Consider the following 17,975-nt stretch of genomic DNA (forward strand, 5'->3'; position numbering starts at 1 on the left):
ACAACTTCTCAAGAACTGGACGACCAAGGGTCATATTTACTCGATAGGTACCTGGGAATAACCAGGAGGCCCAGGGTGCTATGAAGTTTCCTCAAATGGATGATGTTGATCAGCATTGAAAGTCACAGTGGTCAAATGGGTTTAAACATTTGAAAAAATTAGTCTGAATAGCTTAATCACATATGTTAATATTTGGCCGCTAGCATGCTGTGATGTGGTGCTATGGTGTCCTCAAATAAATGACCTTGACCAACGTTTAAGGTCACAAGCATCAAGCATGTAAAAAGATTTGAGCAACTACTTCTGAATAACCAGGAAGCTGGGGGGGGGGGGGGATGTAGTGCTAAAAGGTGTCTTCAAATGGATGACCTTGACCTACGTTGAAGGTCCTAAGGGTCAAATATGTAAAACCTTTGAAAAACTCCTTCTAAATAACCAAGACATAAATTATGGTCATATGTGGACAGTAGCATGCTATGATGTGCTGCTATAAAATTTTCTCAAATAAATGGCATGACCTACTTCCAAGATCACTTGCATCAAATACAAATAAAATACCAAAAAATCCTTCTGCACAACCAGGAGGCTTTTAGTTAAGATATTTGACCAGAAGCATGATATTGGATAGGGTAGAAGAAAATTTCAACCGGTTAATGACCTTGACCTACTTTTAAGGTCACAGGGGTCAAATGTGTGAAAATAATCTTTTAAACAACGTCTTTCTGATAACAAAGTGCCAGGGTGATTGTTTGCTTATAGCTTGATTTGATCAGGAAATTGGTGATAGTTTGCTTATAGCTTGATTTGATCAGGAAATTATTTATAATTACAGAGCTAACATAACTGGTTAACATGTGATGTCCATACCCGAACTTTGATATATGTGAGAGAAAAAACATGTTTGAGCCCGGTGGAGAGGATCATGTAGATCCTGTATCAGAAACTAAACTAAACTATAGAATAGTACAAAGTTTCATCAAAGAAATAACCTTGACCTACTTATCTTAAGGAGGGAGGCATGGTAGTCTAGTGGTAGGACGCCAGACTCGTGACCAAAGGGTTGTGGGTTCAAGTCACAGCACAGCACTGTGTTGTATCTTTGAACAAGATACTTTACTCCGCTTGTTCCAGTCTACTCAGCTGTAAATAAGTATGTGGTTGGGCAGTGCTAGAATTGTAGAATGCTAGCTGTGATCGATGAAATGGCAGCACCGGCTGTATGCTCCCCAGGGAGTTGATTAAGATAAAGATAATGGCTCGTTGCAAAGGCCCTATAACCACGGATAATAATTTGTGAATCGCTTTGAGATGACTTATGAACTAGGTTGTAATAGAGCGGTATATAAGAACCTCAAATTATCATTATTACTACTTGACCAAATTTTTTGGGAACATTTTCATATGATTGCTTAAATATCCAGGTTAGCAATACAGGCTCTCTGGGCCTCTTGTTAAGTCACAGGGGAACAACTTGTGAAGATTAGAAGGAAGATGCTAATGAAAGGTTATCATATTTGGCAAGTAGCAGGCAGTAGTATAGAGCTGACAAATTGGTTCAAATTGATAATGTAACTTTCTTCTGAAAGTGGCCTACTGTCATATATGGCCAGGCCTAGTGTCATGGATCTTAGGTCATTAGCATGCTGGGATGAGGGGCTATGAAGTTTGTTCAAATTGATTTAATCATCTTGACCTATTTGTAAGGTCATGAGGCAAATGTATTTTAACATTTAAAAAATAAAAAAATAAATAAAAAATAAGTTTCAGGATCATGATATTAGTTATCAAGCCAAGTCAAATGAAAGTACTTATCCTGCTTTCTAGGTTTGTGGGGTCAAATATAATAAAACATTTAATCAACTCTCTGAAAAATGAAAAGGCCAAGGATCTATATATTAGGACTATAACATGATGATATGAAAGAACTAAGGGATTCTATTATTGTCCTAATAAATTACTTTGACCTACTTCAGAATTTGATGAAAATAATTCAGACCTTCAGTCCAAAATTCTGTAAGTCAAAACTAGTATGCAAGATTTGGCATAGACTCATCGCAAATGCCAAAAACAAATACTTTTTATGCCCCCGCCATAAAGTGTTGGGGCTGGGGGGCATGTTGCCCTATGTCCGTCCCATCCCGTCCTGTCCTGTCCCATGAAACTAATTTCAAATGGTGACGGGAGCATTCATGTCTTACAGACATTTTCTAGTTTTCTGGCGAGTCCTGTAACCATTTTCGGAGGAAGGCGATAGGTTAGATACAGTATAGGTGATCACTGGAAATTGACCACAACTGGAAGGTAGGTAATGGAGACCAAATATTAGTGTGATATAAGTAGTTCTCACCATCAGCGTGACCTAGGCTTCCAAGATCTTCCCTCAGCCTCCATATTTTATGTCTAGCGCAATACACAGAGAGGACATTTTTAGGATTGGGGTCTACGATATTGACCCTCTCACTCATGTGTTTTCTGAGATTGCCCATCTCAAAGATTTCTGTCTAAAAACTAAGGGGTCACTTAGTGCAAAACCTCAAACAACCATTAACAATCGTATTTTCGACTTCTCAGAAACCATCAGTCGAGTTTAGATGAAACTTTGTGGTAACCATGGTGGTGATCACAGTCTGTACTCGATACAAGGCTGAGGGTTAAGGCCATAAGGGGTCACATAGTGTTAAACCTTCAAAAGACTTTTACTCGTGGACTTTCACCAACTTTTCTTAGAATGATGCTACAATGATGATTTGATAACGGTGGGTGAGATTCAGTTAGTGCAAGAACTTGACAAATCATATTTTTTACTCTTCAGGAGCTATCTGCCAGATTTTAATGAAATTTTGTGGTAAGCATCAGTTTAAGCTGGGGATCAGCCTCCCAGACCCCCCTAGGGGGGTGATAGCTGGGGTCATTAGTGCAAAACCTGAAACAATCACCATATTTTTCATTTCACTTCAGAAACTTTATGTCAAATTTTGTTGAACTGTGTGGTATAATCATCAACCTCAACTGGGGATCAGAATTTATACTAAAGATGGGTCTGACCCTCCAGGGTCCTGAGTGTCGGGAGAGAAAAGGGGTAAAATTTGCTAAAAATAGTAGACTAAAAAATTTGAAGTACATGTATGTTCATTGAAGTGAGTTAAAATATGCACACACATTTTGATAAACTATGAATTTATATCTTGTAGCAGCGTTGCCAACGTGAAAACTTTTACAAACTTCTACAAGCAAAAATTGCACACTGTTTTAATTTTACTTTCAATGTTTGCTATCACAATACATGTATATCCAATGTACATTGTATGTTATTGGAAGTTTGTGGTAGAGTTAGGCAGTACAGTATCAGCCGTTAGGTTTGAGAACATCCTATCACAGACATCAAACTTCGGCAATATTGTCAAGATTTAAGAAAGCCTTGGCGTTGATCGTCCTTTGCTAGTTAAATAAATACATGTTCTGCCAAACCATAAACAACGCACATAAAAAAAAGAAAATCACAAAAGTATAATTAGATGAAATATTCTGTACAATTCACAACGCTCCCACTCACATGCAAATTCATGTCATCAGCTGATCTAACTGTACACACCATACAATATACACAACATACACCTGCTATTCTCTCCCGCAAGTATAGTATTGAAACAAGAATTCCACAGGAGTGGATGTGTCGCCTGCTCAGTGCTTTAAGTGAGAAAAGTGTTTTGGCTCGAGATATCGCGTAAACAAGCAAAAATTAACAGCAAAAACGATGAACAGCATTGCTATGTCAAGTGTGATATGCCAAAATGCGGAAAGTTGAAACTCGATAGAAAAAACCTGTAATATATGTTGAGCATTATTAATTGCTTCTAGCATTACCATACAAAATTTGAAAGAAATTGATTAAAAAATAAAAAAGTTCTTGCATTTACTACACACTGCCCTTATTTGGCAATAAAAGGGACATAGCTCCACCAAACAAGAGGTCCATGGGCCTTAACGGTCACCTGATATATTTATACAGAGTTGATTTGGTTTTTAACATGAACAGAAATATTATTCAAAGTGACAAAAAACAATAAAACCACCTTATTCAATATCTAGCATACAGATTTAAGACTAAAAAGTATTTGAAACTAGCACCTCCGATTCTAAACAAGGAAAAGGAAGAAATGTTAGCACACTGACTCCTTTGGGCCCCACCCTACAGCCCTTGGGGTAGGGCTGGCTCAAAATTTTCAAAGTATCAAACTGTCAACTCAGGGTTATAATGCCAATCAAGTTATTAACATGTTATATTCAAAGTATCACTTGCCATTATAAACCATAATAAACTTTGTCTCAGGTGACCTAAAAATGCATGTAAACTTCTGAAATGCGAACTTATTCGAGCTATATTCATATGGTATATGCGTACCATGTTCAATCAACCCAAGGGAACTCAAGTTATCGTACGGAAACCTTGTTTTGGACGACGCAACCGACGACGCCGACAAAGTAATACCTATATGTCGCCTCACGTTGCAGGCGACACAAAAACTCTCTCTCCCTTTCTCTTTCTCTCTTACACACATGCATTTGCATCACTTAAGTGTTATGAAAAACTTTCTGATCAAGATCAAAATACGACTCCTCTAGAACAGATCAGACATCTGTGACTGTGGCGATGATACAGATACACAAATTGAATGGAACACCAGTCTGTAAAGCAAGGGCTCAGTATCCGAGAGGAAATATTTGTGGCACCCTCTCAGTGCATTTGCGGATCGCTGGATGGACAGATACGTCAATGTCTGGCAAGTTTCTTGCTGTCATCTATATGAATATGTTCTTGAATTCACTGAATCAATATTTCATCTGAAACAAAACAAGCAAACATTAAGATCTTAAGGTGAAGAAGAAAAGAAAACAATTGACCCCTTTATCCCAGTATGCATCTTTGCTAGCCAAGGGTTACGATCCGGTACCATCCAGTCTACTTAGAGTAGGTAGATTGTACTGGATCGGTACCCTTGGCTAGCCAAGACGTCCAGCATGCTATTGGCGTAAATATTGCCTTAAGTATCTTATCTCTTCAGGAGAAGCAGGAAAGATAGCAGGCAAGGTGAGCCAACGAATATAAATATGCAGCGACTGATGCTCCCTGAATAAACCCCTAGTTTAGGGCCATACCTGTATTCACAATTATGGTGCTGAAAAATATTTGTTCTGTTTCCTGAAACAAACATTTAACAAAAATAAGTTGATTTATGGTAGCTTTGAGTGACTTTTGTTTGTCACCTAGTACCCCCAAAATCAGTATTTACAACATTCAACTTTGGTTTTGATCTGATGGTTTGTTACAGCCATATATAACATCCAGAAAATTTTGAGGAAATGCTGAAATTCATTTTTTGATTGATGGGGCTTTACGTCCTTGTTCTGAATATAACCGGGCCTAGGATAAAAAATAGTGTGAAGTTAAGGGGTTGAGATGCAATTTCGCTTTTTGAACATTACTAAACAGTTCTAATGTGGAGGTTAGGGGTACTTTAATTCTTTTTCCTATAATTTAGGCATTAAATTTTGACCTGTCACATAAAGTCCTATACTAGTTTAAATATACAATCTATACTCTTTGGCAGCTAACAATTAGCCTTCTCTTTTTCGAAAAAAACAAGCAGAGTGATCTTTACCGTGCAAGGCGTGACTCACCTTACACTGGACCCCTGTTTAATATCCCTTCCGAAGGACAAGAAGTTAAGAGGACAGTGTGAGGGAGCGTACACAGCGGATATCAGAGATATTTTCAGGAGGATTTCTAGACACGATATGTCAAAATTGATTAATATCATCCACTGTATTGTGCTAATACTACAAGACGAGTGTTTGTCATTATGGTTCACTGATCTTCAGGTATCAGCCTAGCGATTGGTTGGGTTTTTAAACCTGAAACCAATCAAACAGCTCCCAGTAAGCTTTCAATTTTATCATGACATATTCCAAGGGTGCAGAGAAGGTAGGTGTTTTGCAAGTAGAACAGTTCCATTTCTAGAATGTTGTAATTGTAGCGGAACTGGACTGGGTCGATAGGTAGAGCGTCTGTCTAGAGTTAGGAGGGTCCTGGGTTCGAACCCCGGTCTGGCCGTTACATTTTCTCTTTCTCCTGTTACAAAATTAGCAACCTTGCCAATCCTTGTTTCAAGCATTGGTAGCACGCTTAGCAAGGGGATACCCGAACTTGGGTTGTGTCTTTGGGGGCAAAGACTTAGAAAAAGGAGGGAGGAATGTAGCACAACTGGGCTGTGTCGATCATTGGCGACCAGGTAGGTCAATTGGTAGAGTGTCCATCTAGAGTTTGGAGGGCCCTTGGTTCGAACCCTGGTCTAGCCGTTATGTTTTCTCTTTCTCCTGTTACATAATGATATTTATTCTTAAGGGATTCCTTTCAAAGTGCAGGGAAAATGTACTTACCGTGCCATGTTGACAAGGTAAAAGTTGCTAGGCCGACTGATTGAAAATTGGCTTCATTAAAGATGATAATGGTACCCAGTGCTCATACCCTATCACACATGTACTGTCGCAGATGTGTGCTATACCATACAAAACTGATATGAGACACTCCATTGAGACTTGATTGCCAGCTTGTAAACAAGTTAAGTTTAACATTCACTCACATGCATACATATTTCTGTCCCTTTAAGGCACCGAAAAGACAAATATTGTCAATGCACTGTTAACTCTTTCATCCCTGAAATTTCATATTGAACTCTTCCAACCTTTGAATTGGATGAGTTCAAATGGGTTTTCAGGGGTGAATAAGTTAAGCAAAACAAAATCAAAGAATACCTTACCAATACATAAGGTGCGTGGCATGTGTCAGAGCAACCAGATCATCTAAAGTAGCCTTGCGCACTGCAAAAGAAACACCAGTGCATGTAAAAATTAAAAATTAAAATATTTAAATTAATTAATAAAATTTTGAAAATCTATTCAATGTCCAAACTTGACTATGGTCTGAATTCCTTTAGTAATGTCGACAGTTAAGATCTGATTGGCCTGAATTCCTTTAGTAATGTCGACGGTCAAGATCTGATTTTTCATTTAACTCATTCACCCCTAAAGACACCTGAACTCTTCCAATTCAAAGGTTGGAAAAGTTCATTATGATAAGGGTAAATTTACCGGTATATTTGAAAATAAATGTGGAAATGTAAATACGCTTTGTTCTTCTTTCAGACGATTCTCAAATTTTAACAGATTATCGTATATATGTATCAGCACATCCAAAATGTATGCAAAAGACACAAGGCCAAGAGAGCCTGATAGTATTGCTCATCTGGATGTTTAAGCAATCATGGCAGAATAAAAATACTCTCATTTAAAATTTCACGGCAAATATTTCAAAATATTTGCCCGGTCTCTCAGCAACACCCTACTGGGGGTAACCTTATTGGGTTCAATCCCACTGTCCTTGTGTTTGGCCTCATTAAAAGTAAAAAATTCAACTTGAATATAGTGACCGATTTCTGTCATAAACATCAAATTGATAAATATGGCCTACCTTTCTTGGTGCATATATTTTCCAATGCCAATGCATAGATGCCCTACCATAGCAACAAAATTGCGTTGCTATGCAGAAATGGCCAAAATATGGTGTTTTCGGACAGTTAACAAATGAAAGCCTCTGCATGTGACAAACAAAAATCCTTTCTGCGAATGAATACTGGTATGGCAATGTTTAGGCAGGTCAAATATTTATTCGTTTGATGCATGCAGAGGCTTTCAAACCTTGAAGAATGTTAAGTTTGTTTCCTTAAAAATAACAGATTTTCATCCAAATAGCGCATAACAGACGATATTATGAAAATGCAGATTTATGTCTCTCCTTGTAATGCCATATCTCCTAAACCAGTTGTCGAATGAACTTGAAATTTCATATTTGTGTACTTCATTTATTCCAGATTACGAATATAATAAACAAATGTCAGAGAGGCAATTTGGTCAGCAGTTCATCATACAAAAGTTAAATATTAATCCAACCATTCTGTCCTAAGATATTGTGTGGAAGGCGACCAACCATTCTGTCCTAAGATAATGTGTGGAAGGCAACCAACCATTCTGTCCTAAGATATTGTGTAGAAGGCGACCAACCATTCTGTCCTAAGATATTGTGTGGAAGGCGACCAACCATTCTGTCCTAAGATATTGTGTGGAAGGCTAACAACCATTCTGTCTTAAGATATTTTGTGGAAGGCTAACAACCATTCTGTCCTAAGATATTGTGTGGAAGGTGACCACCCATTCTGTCCTAAGATATTGTGTGGAAGGTGACCAACCATTCTGTCCTAAGATATTGTGTGGAAGGCGACCAACCATTCTGTCTTAAGATATTGTGTGGAAGGCTAACAACCATTCTGTCCTAAGATATTGTGTGGAAGGTGACCAACCATTCTGTCCTAAGATATTGTGTGGAAGGCGACCAGCCATTCTGTCCTAAGATATTGTGTAGAAGGCGACCAACCATTCTGTCCTAAGATATTGTGTGGAAGGCAACCAACCATTCTGTCCTTAGATATTGTGTGGAAGGTGACCAACCACTCTGTCCTTAGATATTGTGTGGAAGGCTAACAACCATCCTGTCCTAAGATATTGTGTGGAAGGTGACCAACCACTCTGTCCTTAGATATTGTGTGGAAGGCGACCAACCATTCTGTCCTAAGATAGTGTGTGGAAGGCTAACAACCATTGTGTCCTAAGATATTGTGTGGAAGGCGACCAACCATGCTGTCCTAAGATATTGTGTGGAAGGCGCCCAGCCATTCTGTCCTAAGATATTGTGTGGAAGGCGTCCAGCCATTCTGTCCTAAGATATTGTGTAGAAGGCGACCAACCATTCTGTCCTAAGGTATTGTGTGGAAGGCTAACAACCATCCTGTCCTAAGATATTGTGTGGAAGGGGACCAACCATTCTGTCCTAAGATATTTTGTGGAAGGCGACCAACCGTTCTGTCCTAAGATATTGTGTGGAAGGCGTCCAGCCATTCTGTCCTAAGATATTGTGTGGAAGGCGACCAACCATTCTGTCCAAAGATATTTTGTGGAAGGCGACCAACCATTCTGTCCTAAGATATTGTGTGGAAGGCTAACAACCATTCTGTCCTAAGATATTGTGTGGAAGGCTAACAACCATTCTGTCCTAAGATATTGTGTGGAAGGTGACAAACCATTCTGTCCTTAGATGTTGTGTGGAAGGCGACCAACCATTCTGTCCTAAGATATTGTGTGGAAGGTGACAAACCATTCTGTCCTTAGATGTTGTGGTGAAGGCGACCAACCATTCTGTCCTAAGATAGTGTGTGGAAGGCTAACAACCATTCTGTCCTAAGATATTGTGTGGAAGGCGTCCAACTATTCTGTCCTAAGATATTGTGTGGAAGGCGTCCAACCATTCTGTCCTAAGATATTGTGTGGAAGGCGACCAACCATTCTGTCCCAAGATATTGCGTGGAAAGGGCCCAACCAATCCGAATGAAGAAGTGTTATTTAATATCCTTGGAATATATGTCGAACATCAAATCCCAGTACGAATCTGAGTTTGATCAAAATGATAAGATCATTAGGAATCCATCAGGAAGTATCACACAGTTAGCATGCAATCAGCCTTTCAGGATGAAGCAACCGCATTAAATACGCACAAAAATTGCCGAACATCCAACCTGAGAGACTTACAGGAGTAATACATCAGCCAAATTTGATCAAAATCCAACAGTTTCTTCAACAGACAGACAGACAGAAGTACAGATGAACAGACAGACAGACAGCATGATTACTATAGGGCACTGCATCTTCAATTAGTGGAAATATATGTACTGTATAGTTGCTAATATTCATGATGTTTTCAATTTGTCAATGACGTGAATGCGTTAAAATTCGGGAAATTAAAACCCTCACACATATTTTGAGATCGTCGCCATAACATCTACGCTTCATACGTCTGTGATATCAGTTGAATAGAGGCTGCTATGTCAAAAAAGTTAAACCCCCTGCATATAAGTGCCCGGCTCGAAATCATGAAATGTTAACCCTGCGAAAATTAACAACTATAACGTCAACATAACACTAGCTCACCTGTGATGTATCGATCACCAATACATTCCTTGTGTTTTTTCAAAGCTTCATCTAAATGTTCCTTGTGAATCAAGCAATAAGTAAGCCTTATGTTGACGAGGCGGTGACCTCTCAGGCCTACTACCACTTCATATGTAGGCACACCTGTTAATGTAAAACCAGTACGCTCATAAACATTTACACATAAGTAAAACAGGTTTGGTCAAATCCCTGCTAAGATTTGTTCCAACGACTTTATACCAGGACATTTTTCGCCCCATACCAGGAAATTTTCGACCCAGTTTAACTATCACCGTTTTTTTACCTACGAATCAGGGTAAATTTAACTCATTCACCCCTGAAAACACATTTGAACTCTTCCTTTTCCACAGTTGGAATAGTCCATTATGAAATTTAAGGGGTGAACAAGTTAATTACCAAGCCAGTGAACATTATTACACAACATAAAATATATAGTAATGGCGAAATTAACACTTTTCGCCCTTTATAATGAGGGCAAATTTACTGCTACATTGAAAATAAGTACATTTATATTACGAAATGTTAAATGCCTAGTAAATGTTTGAGTGAAAATTAAAACTTCCTGTAATGTGTTAGTACAAACAGACCACAAACACTCCTGCCAAGACAAAAGTTATAGAAAAAATGTTCTTCTTAACTTGCATCTAAAAAGAACAACAGATACCTAAAAAAACTGTGAGGAATATTTATTTACATTAATTGAATAATTAACCAAAACAATACCCAGCAAATTCATTAAGAATCATCAGTTTGGAAATATGTCATATCAAAGTTTCACTTCATACACAAACAATGTATGTATTAAACGTGTCGCAATGTTTCAAGACCGACTGGTCCCTCTTTCGGGCTATGACTGAGTGAACAATTATTTACCTGTACAACGAGGTGTCAAAATTGTATATTTCATACATTACTCAGCGTGGGACGTTTCGACACCGTGCGTATACACTCTCTATCAATAGACAAAAGCACCTGGGTTGAGTGATGTATACAAAAAACAATTTCGTCACCCCGTTGTACAGGTAGACAATACAAACCGCTCACTCAGTCATAGTTAGACAAAGGGACCAATCAGTTTTGAAATGTTGCGACTCGTACATTGTTTGTGTATAAAGTAAAACTTTGATAAAACAATTCCTAGCAATTCTATTTTCTGTATTATCAATTGGAAAGCCTATATTTGAATGTACCAGTACTTGCTGTATAATGTAATTATAATAATATTTCTTTTTTAAATCTATTCCTTTCTTTGGGTGCAATGAAACCTTTGGGAGATTCTTAAGTTGGCCGAACACATGGTAAGCCTTGTGTTTGGCAACTCAGAACTTTCTCCTTCGAGTCAGAATATCTCCAAATCACACCAAAGTGTTGAAAGATTTTATTAATCTCAAAATGTGTAACTAGTCGGACACATATTATAAAGGTGGGAATTGTTTGTGTATGGAAACACTCAGATTTTTCGCATATAATTCCATATATCCAAGCACTAATACGTAATTATAAATTATAGATATGTAAAATACAGCTATGTAAAGATATCTAAACTATTGTCAGTATAAACATTTCCAAACTGCCATCTGTTTAAATGGTCATAGCGCTTTTCCTCACCTCACGCCAGAACTTCCACTTTCCCAGTATTGCATAACCCATTTATTAAGTACCCACCGTATGAATAGGTATGAAAAACTTGCCTATGAAGTCCTCAACTTCAGAAAGTTTGGTACTTTTTGGAATTCTTCCCAGAGCGATGTATGTCATATCGTTCTTGAAAAAAAAATAAAAAAATGTTAGGATGATATTAAATAATTTCAAATCCCATTTCACCAGGGAGTTTCATCACCATTCATGACTCCTGTTACGTGAATTACAAACAAATTATATTATTTACGTATTTGATCAACTGAAACAAAATTCAAAGTATTTCCACTTCCGTATGCATTTATACACCAACAGGGCACAAAAAGTTTTAACGATCCCCGTCCAACTGCAATCAAAACACAAGTACTACACTCTGTTGTTTCGTATTGTAGCGGAACTGGACTGAGTCGACCGTCGGTGACCAGGTAGCTCAATCAGTAGAGCGCACGTCTAGAGTTCGGAAGGTCGCTGGTTCGAACCCCGGTCTGGCCGTGCATTGTTTCTCTCCTGTTACATTGGTACCTTTGACCAACCTTTGTTTCAAGCATTGAGTGAACGCTTTGCAAGGGATCAGATCTGTGCCTGTAGTTTTCTATCAAGGTTCAACCGTTTCAACTGGTTGAACCTAGAACCGGATACGCGAAAGGGGCCTAGGTGTAGCACAATTAGTGAATTTAGCCAGGGTACAACCAAAGACCAGGCACCTCAATTGGTAAAGGTGACAGTTTAACAGACTAAGGTCAAGGGTTTACTCACAGAACAGTGTTGTTGATTATATTTTGCTTATTCATCTTTATTATTTTTACACGAACATCTCACATGGTATCGTTTTCCTTTCAGAAATGATTAATCAAAGGCATTTTTTTTTTAATAAAACCAAGAGGAAAAGTATCCCAAAGTTGCAGACAAAAAGAAAATGGCACTTGTGAAAATCAAACAAATCCATTGTTACAATGATTTCTCTGTTTTACCTCTCCTTCTCCTGTCAGAATTTCCTTTCTCCGTTTTCTTCTACAAAAGAAATATAAAGAGTGTCAAACATGAAAACTACAAATTGACCTGTCACCTATCTTTTCAACTTCAGTAGTACAAGATAAGACAAAAGTCTGTAAAACCTGGTCGGGTGTGATCGAAGGTCATTCTTGTTGCTACAAATGCTGAATATACAATGTACTGTGAAATCAGATGTTTTCTAACAGCTCTTTTGTGGTTTTCCGACAGGACACCATTTTGTGGGTATATGAACTCGTGGATTACGATTACCCGCTCAAATGGGGAATCACTTTATATCAAACTTGTTATAACTTTGTGGACCTATAAATGAAGATTAAGGGAAGGTGTTGATATTTTCACCATGTTTTCTGTAAAATGATATATTTACATTTGCAGGCATTGTCACTATATAGCCTCTTTACAACATTGACCGGAAATACAATATCCAATATAAATAAACATGACGGCTGCTGAAATATCGCTGCCAGCCTTTGGGCATTGTGAGATTTGACAATGTCATTGTAAATTTATGTACAAAATAAAAAATAAAATAAAAAACACTTTTATTACAACGAAAACAAGACCAAGGTCTGCAATATCGTACAAAATGCACAAACGCTCATGTAATTTATCAGAAATATCGTCTGTTACACTGCACTGATCAACAGGGGTTCGTTATAAATGTCTGAAATACACATATTCTATAGACCTACTGACACATATGTTACAGACCTACTGATATGAGTCGCAGCACACATAAACATTTCAGACATTTGTAACGAACCTGTGCTCCGTCGCAAGATCACTCACTTAAAACGCTATCAGTTTCACGCGTCTCTCATCCACGGTTCCTCAGTTTCTGACGACATGTCAAATAACGAGGCTGTTATGGGACTACCGACTGTTGTCAGGTTCCCATACAATCAACAAACACATTCACGCCTGGATTCTTCACAAAATGAGCAAAGAGAAAAGTTTGAATTAACTTCCAAAAAATAACTCCCTCGTGGAGGGCAAGGTCGGATTTACAGTGTTCACTGTATTTGTCCATGCGCGAAATTTGTTCCGGGGAAAAATCGAAACAATTTCAAATCTACCTCTCAGCTCAGAGTTCTATTGATAAACCTAAATCACCCTATAGACATATCATACGAAATTGTATTGATACTGAATTGTGAAATAAAATTGAAGTGTTTGTTAAAATTTTAAAGTACTACTTTGTTTGCCAATTAGCACGCGACAATACGCTGTTCAAACTATTGAACGAAATTGTGAGGACTGTCGATAAGGCGGGCATTTTATAATTTTAAATATAAATGGTATTTATGATCTATTTGAATGACACAGCTTTGCAAGCAAACAAATCATAATGCGCTAGTGCGCATTATGTTGTTCACATAAAGGAACCAGACGAGATAGAAAAATCTAGCATGACCTAGGATATGATGTGAGATATCTTTGTGTGAGATGCGAGAAATATTGTATTCTTATTAATTGAAAGCCTTATCAATTTGACACATATACAAAGGTCTTATTTCTTGAAAATACACACATAAAATCATTGAATAAATTTTTACATACGCATGAAGTGCAGCAATGTCATAAACTTGATTCTTATGATTTATCTTCACTGAAAAATAAAAGGGATTAAAAATTAAACATATTGAAAGCTGATTATAATCAGTAAATATAAATTGCATTTTCTATAATTCAATACTGTTTAAACACGTTGATTGTCAGAGAAATCAATGACATATATAGCCTCATATTGGACCAAACACTTTACCAAGCTTAATGCCGTGATGACGTGGGTTAATAAGCTGATAATGACATCGTCAATTTTGGCATGATGAAGGTAACTGTGAAGCAATGATGTTGGTAACTGATAAGGCAGTTTCAGACAAGATGTGGGTAACTGATAAGGCAGTTGCAGACAAGATGTTGGTAACTGATAGGGCAGTTTCAGACAAGATGTTGGTAACTGATAAGGCAGTTTCAGACAAGATGTTGGTAACTGATAAAGCAGTTTCAGATGAGATGTGGGTAACTGATAGGGCAGTTTCAGACAAGATGTTGGTAACTGATAAGGCAGTTTCAGACAAGATGTGGGCAATTGATAAGGCAGTTTCAGACGAGATGTGGGTAACTGATAGGGCAGTTTCAGACAAGATGTGGGTAACTGATAAGGCAGTTTCAGACAAGATGTTGGTAACTGATAGGGCAGTTGCAGACAAGATGTTGGTAACTGATAAGGCAGTTGCAGACGAGATGTGGGTAACTGATAAGGCAGTTGCAGACAAGATGTGGGTAACTAATAGGGCAGTTTCCGACAAGATGTTGGTAACTCATAAGGCAGTTGCAGACAAGGTGTGGGTAACTGATAAGGAAGTTGCAGACAAGATGTGGGAAATTGATAAGGCAGTTTCAGGCAAGATGTGGGCAATTAATAAGGCAGTTTCAGCCGAGAGGTGGGTAACTGATGGGGCAGTTTCAGACGGGAGGGGGGTAACTGATAAGGCAGTTTCAGACGAGATGTGGGTAACTGATAAAGCAGTTTCAGACAAGAATGATAATAATAATAATAATGTTTAGTTTTTATATACAGCTTCATCACAATCTAGGTCGTCTCGAACCATTCACAAATTATCATCCGAGGTTATTGGACCTTTGCAACCTGTCAATATTTTTCTCAACTCCCTGAGGAGCATACAGCCAGAACTGCCATTTAGGCGCTCACAACTAGCATTCAACAGTTCTAGCATTGCCCAACCATGTGCTCATTTACAGCTGAGTAGACTGGAACAAGCAGAGTAAAGTATCTTGTTTAAGAATAAAACACAGTGCCGTGATGTGACTCGTACCCACAACCCTTCGGTCACCAGCCCGGTGTTTTACCACTAGACTACTGTGTCTCCAGAAGACAGATGTACACAAGTTGTTCATTTCAAAATGTAATTCCTTTTCTATGAATTCATCATGAAGTTAAGAAAAGACAATGCTTAATCCAAGTCAGTGACATTTGACCTCTTCTTCCTTTACGAACAACACTACTCAAAATATACAGTGCATTTGTTGCTGGGTGAGTTCGAAAAAGAGGTCACAAATGAAAAGAGGAAATTTATTATCTTTATTCTTTTTTTAACTTTAGATTATACGATAAAACTACTTATATTAAATGCTAAAAATTTAATAGAAAGCCTGCAATTGCCGACTTCAATGCATTACAAGAGATCCCAGAGGGATCTTGGCACCCACCATTACTTGTACCATCATCATTAGTTCTTTGTCAGTTCAATCTTTTCTCTTCTTTTCTCTAATCTGTTTGATCGAGTCTTGTTAACATTAAATGCACCTTGAGGTAACTTTACTGTTTGATCGAGTCATGTTAACCGTAAATGCACCTTGAGGTAACTCCTCTGTTTGATCGAGTCTTGTTAACATTAAATGCACCTTGAGGTAACTTTACTGTTTGATCGAGTCATGTTAACAGTTAATGCACCTTGAGGTAACTTTACTGTTTGATCGAGTCATGTTAACAGTTAATGCACCTTGAGGTAACTTTACTGTTTGATCGAGTCATGTTAACAGCAAATGCACCTTGAGGTAACTTTACTGTTTGATCGAGTCATGTTTACAGTAAATGCACCTTGAGGTAACCATTACTTGTACCATCATCATTAGTTCTTTGTCAGTTCAATCTTTTCTCTTCTTCTCTCTAATCTGTTTGATCGAGTCTTGTTAACATTAAATGCACCTTGAGGTAACTTCTCTGTTTGATCGAGTCATGTTAACCGTAAATGCACCTTGAGGTAACTCCTCTGTTTGATCGAGTCTTGTTAACATTAAATGCACCTTGAGGTAACTTTACTGTTTGATCGAGTCATGTTAACAGTAAATGCACCTTGAGGTAACTTCTGATCTAGTAACAATGCTGTGTATAAAAGACAAACTTCAAAGTGAGTTTGTCATTTCACATATTAACTAGTACAGTACTTAATGTGAAAGAAATAGAACCGATCATTGCAATATTAGAAAGATCTGTTTAGTTCTTCCATTGGCCTTTACGCCTTTATGATCAGTCTCAAAATATAACATGTTCAACTAGAACACTGACAGGTCAGTAAGGGCCCCGTCTTGTGGCAATTATATCCCCCATAATCATCAAGAAGCAATCTGCCCATATAGCTGAGCTTGACGTTTGACATTTGGACTTCAAAAAGAATCGCAAGGAAGCAAAATATACATTTTACATATACTATGATGTGATGTGTTTCCTTCCACCTCCATATTTGCTCGGCTAACAGAAATGTAATTACCGGTGCAATACTCATTTGTTAGCTTTGATTTGTTTTGTTTCACCTTATATACCTCCTCCAACAAGAGCCAGGTTCAAAGTCGGAGATCCACTTTGTCTTTGACCTTTGGACCCAAATGACCTTGACCATCAACCCAGTGACCCTGATCTTTGGTCAGTTGACTTATTCTTTAATTCCAACAAACTTTGCTTCTTAATATCATAACAAAATGTTCATCAGTGAAAAATACAAAACTTGACCTTGACCCTTTGGACCCAGTTACCTGTTACTAAGGTCAGTTGACTCTGTGTTAAGTTCTGAACAACATTGCTTCATAATGTCATAACAAAATGTTCATCAGGGAAAAGTTACAAAATTTAACCTTGACCTTTGACCAAGTGACCTTGACCTTTGGTCAATTGACTCCTTGTCTAATTCTGAGCAACATTGCTTCAAAGTGTCATAGCGAAATGTTCAACAGTGAAAAGATACAAAATTTAACCTTGACCTTTGACCCAATGACCTTGACATTTGTTCAGTTAACTCGTTGTTTAATTCTGATCAACTTTGCTTCATCATGTCATAACAAAATGTTCATCAGTGAAAATATGTAAAATTTGACCTTGACCTTTGAATCTCATGACCTTGACCTTTGACCTTGACTTTTTACCTCAATGTGTATTTTTATGAACTGAACATCTTGACCAAGTTTCATGTACATCGGTCAATTAATACCAAAGTTATCAGCCAGGAACAAAATTTGTGGACAGACAGACGGACGGACAGACACAGACAGACAGACAGACAGACAGACAGACAGACAGACAGACAGACAGACAGAGTGATTACTATAGGGCACCCGTATCTCCGATACGGGGCCCTAACAAGGGACCAATGGGAACCTACATATCAAACATGAGAAAGATCCCTCAA

At 38.0% G+C, this 17,975-nt stretch overlaps 1 protein-coding gene across 1 annotated transcript in view; it reads right to left on the bottom strand.

The window, feature by feature from the left end:
• Positions 1-4,301: 4,301 nt before the first annotated feature.
• The window catches only part of LOC110466718, a 28,625-nt gene continuing 14,951 nt past the window's right edge, over positions 4,302-17,975 (bottom strand). Inside the window, exons 9-14 of the mRNA XM_021523427.1 lie at positions 14,329-14,377; positions 12,726-12,765; positions 11,808-11,880; positions 10,096-10,239; positions 6,819-6,879; positions 4,302-4,842 (exon numbers count right to left, since the gene is read on the bottom strand). Of these exons, the coding sequence (XP_021379102.1) occupies position 4,842; positions 6,819-6,879; positions 10,096-10,239; positions 11,808-11,880; positions 12,726-12,765; positions 14,329-14,377 (368 nt within the window). The 3' untranslated portion in view covers positions 4,302-4,841. The remainder of the gene's footprint in view (positions 4,843-6,818; positions 6,880-10,095; positions 10,240-11,807; positions 11,881-12,725; positions 12,766-14,328; positions 14,378-17,975) is intronic.

Source organism: Mizuhopecten yessoensis, unplaced genomic scaffold (assembly GCF_002113885.1).
Source record: "Mizuhopecten yessoensis strain PY_sf001 unplaced genomic scaffold, ASM211388v2 scaffold11143, whole genome shotgun sequence".
Lineage (NCBI taxonomy): Eukaryota > Metazoa > Mollusca > Bivalvia > Pectinida > Pectinidae > Mizuhopecten > Mizuhopecten yessoensis.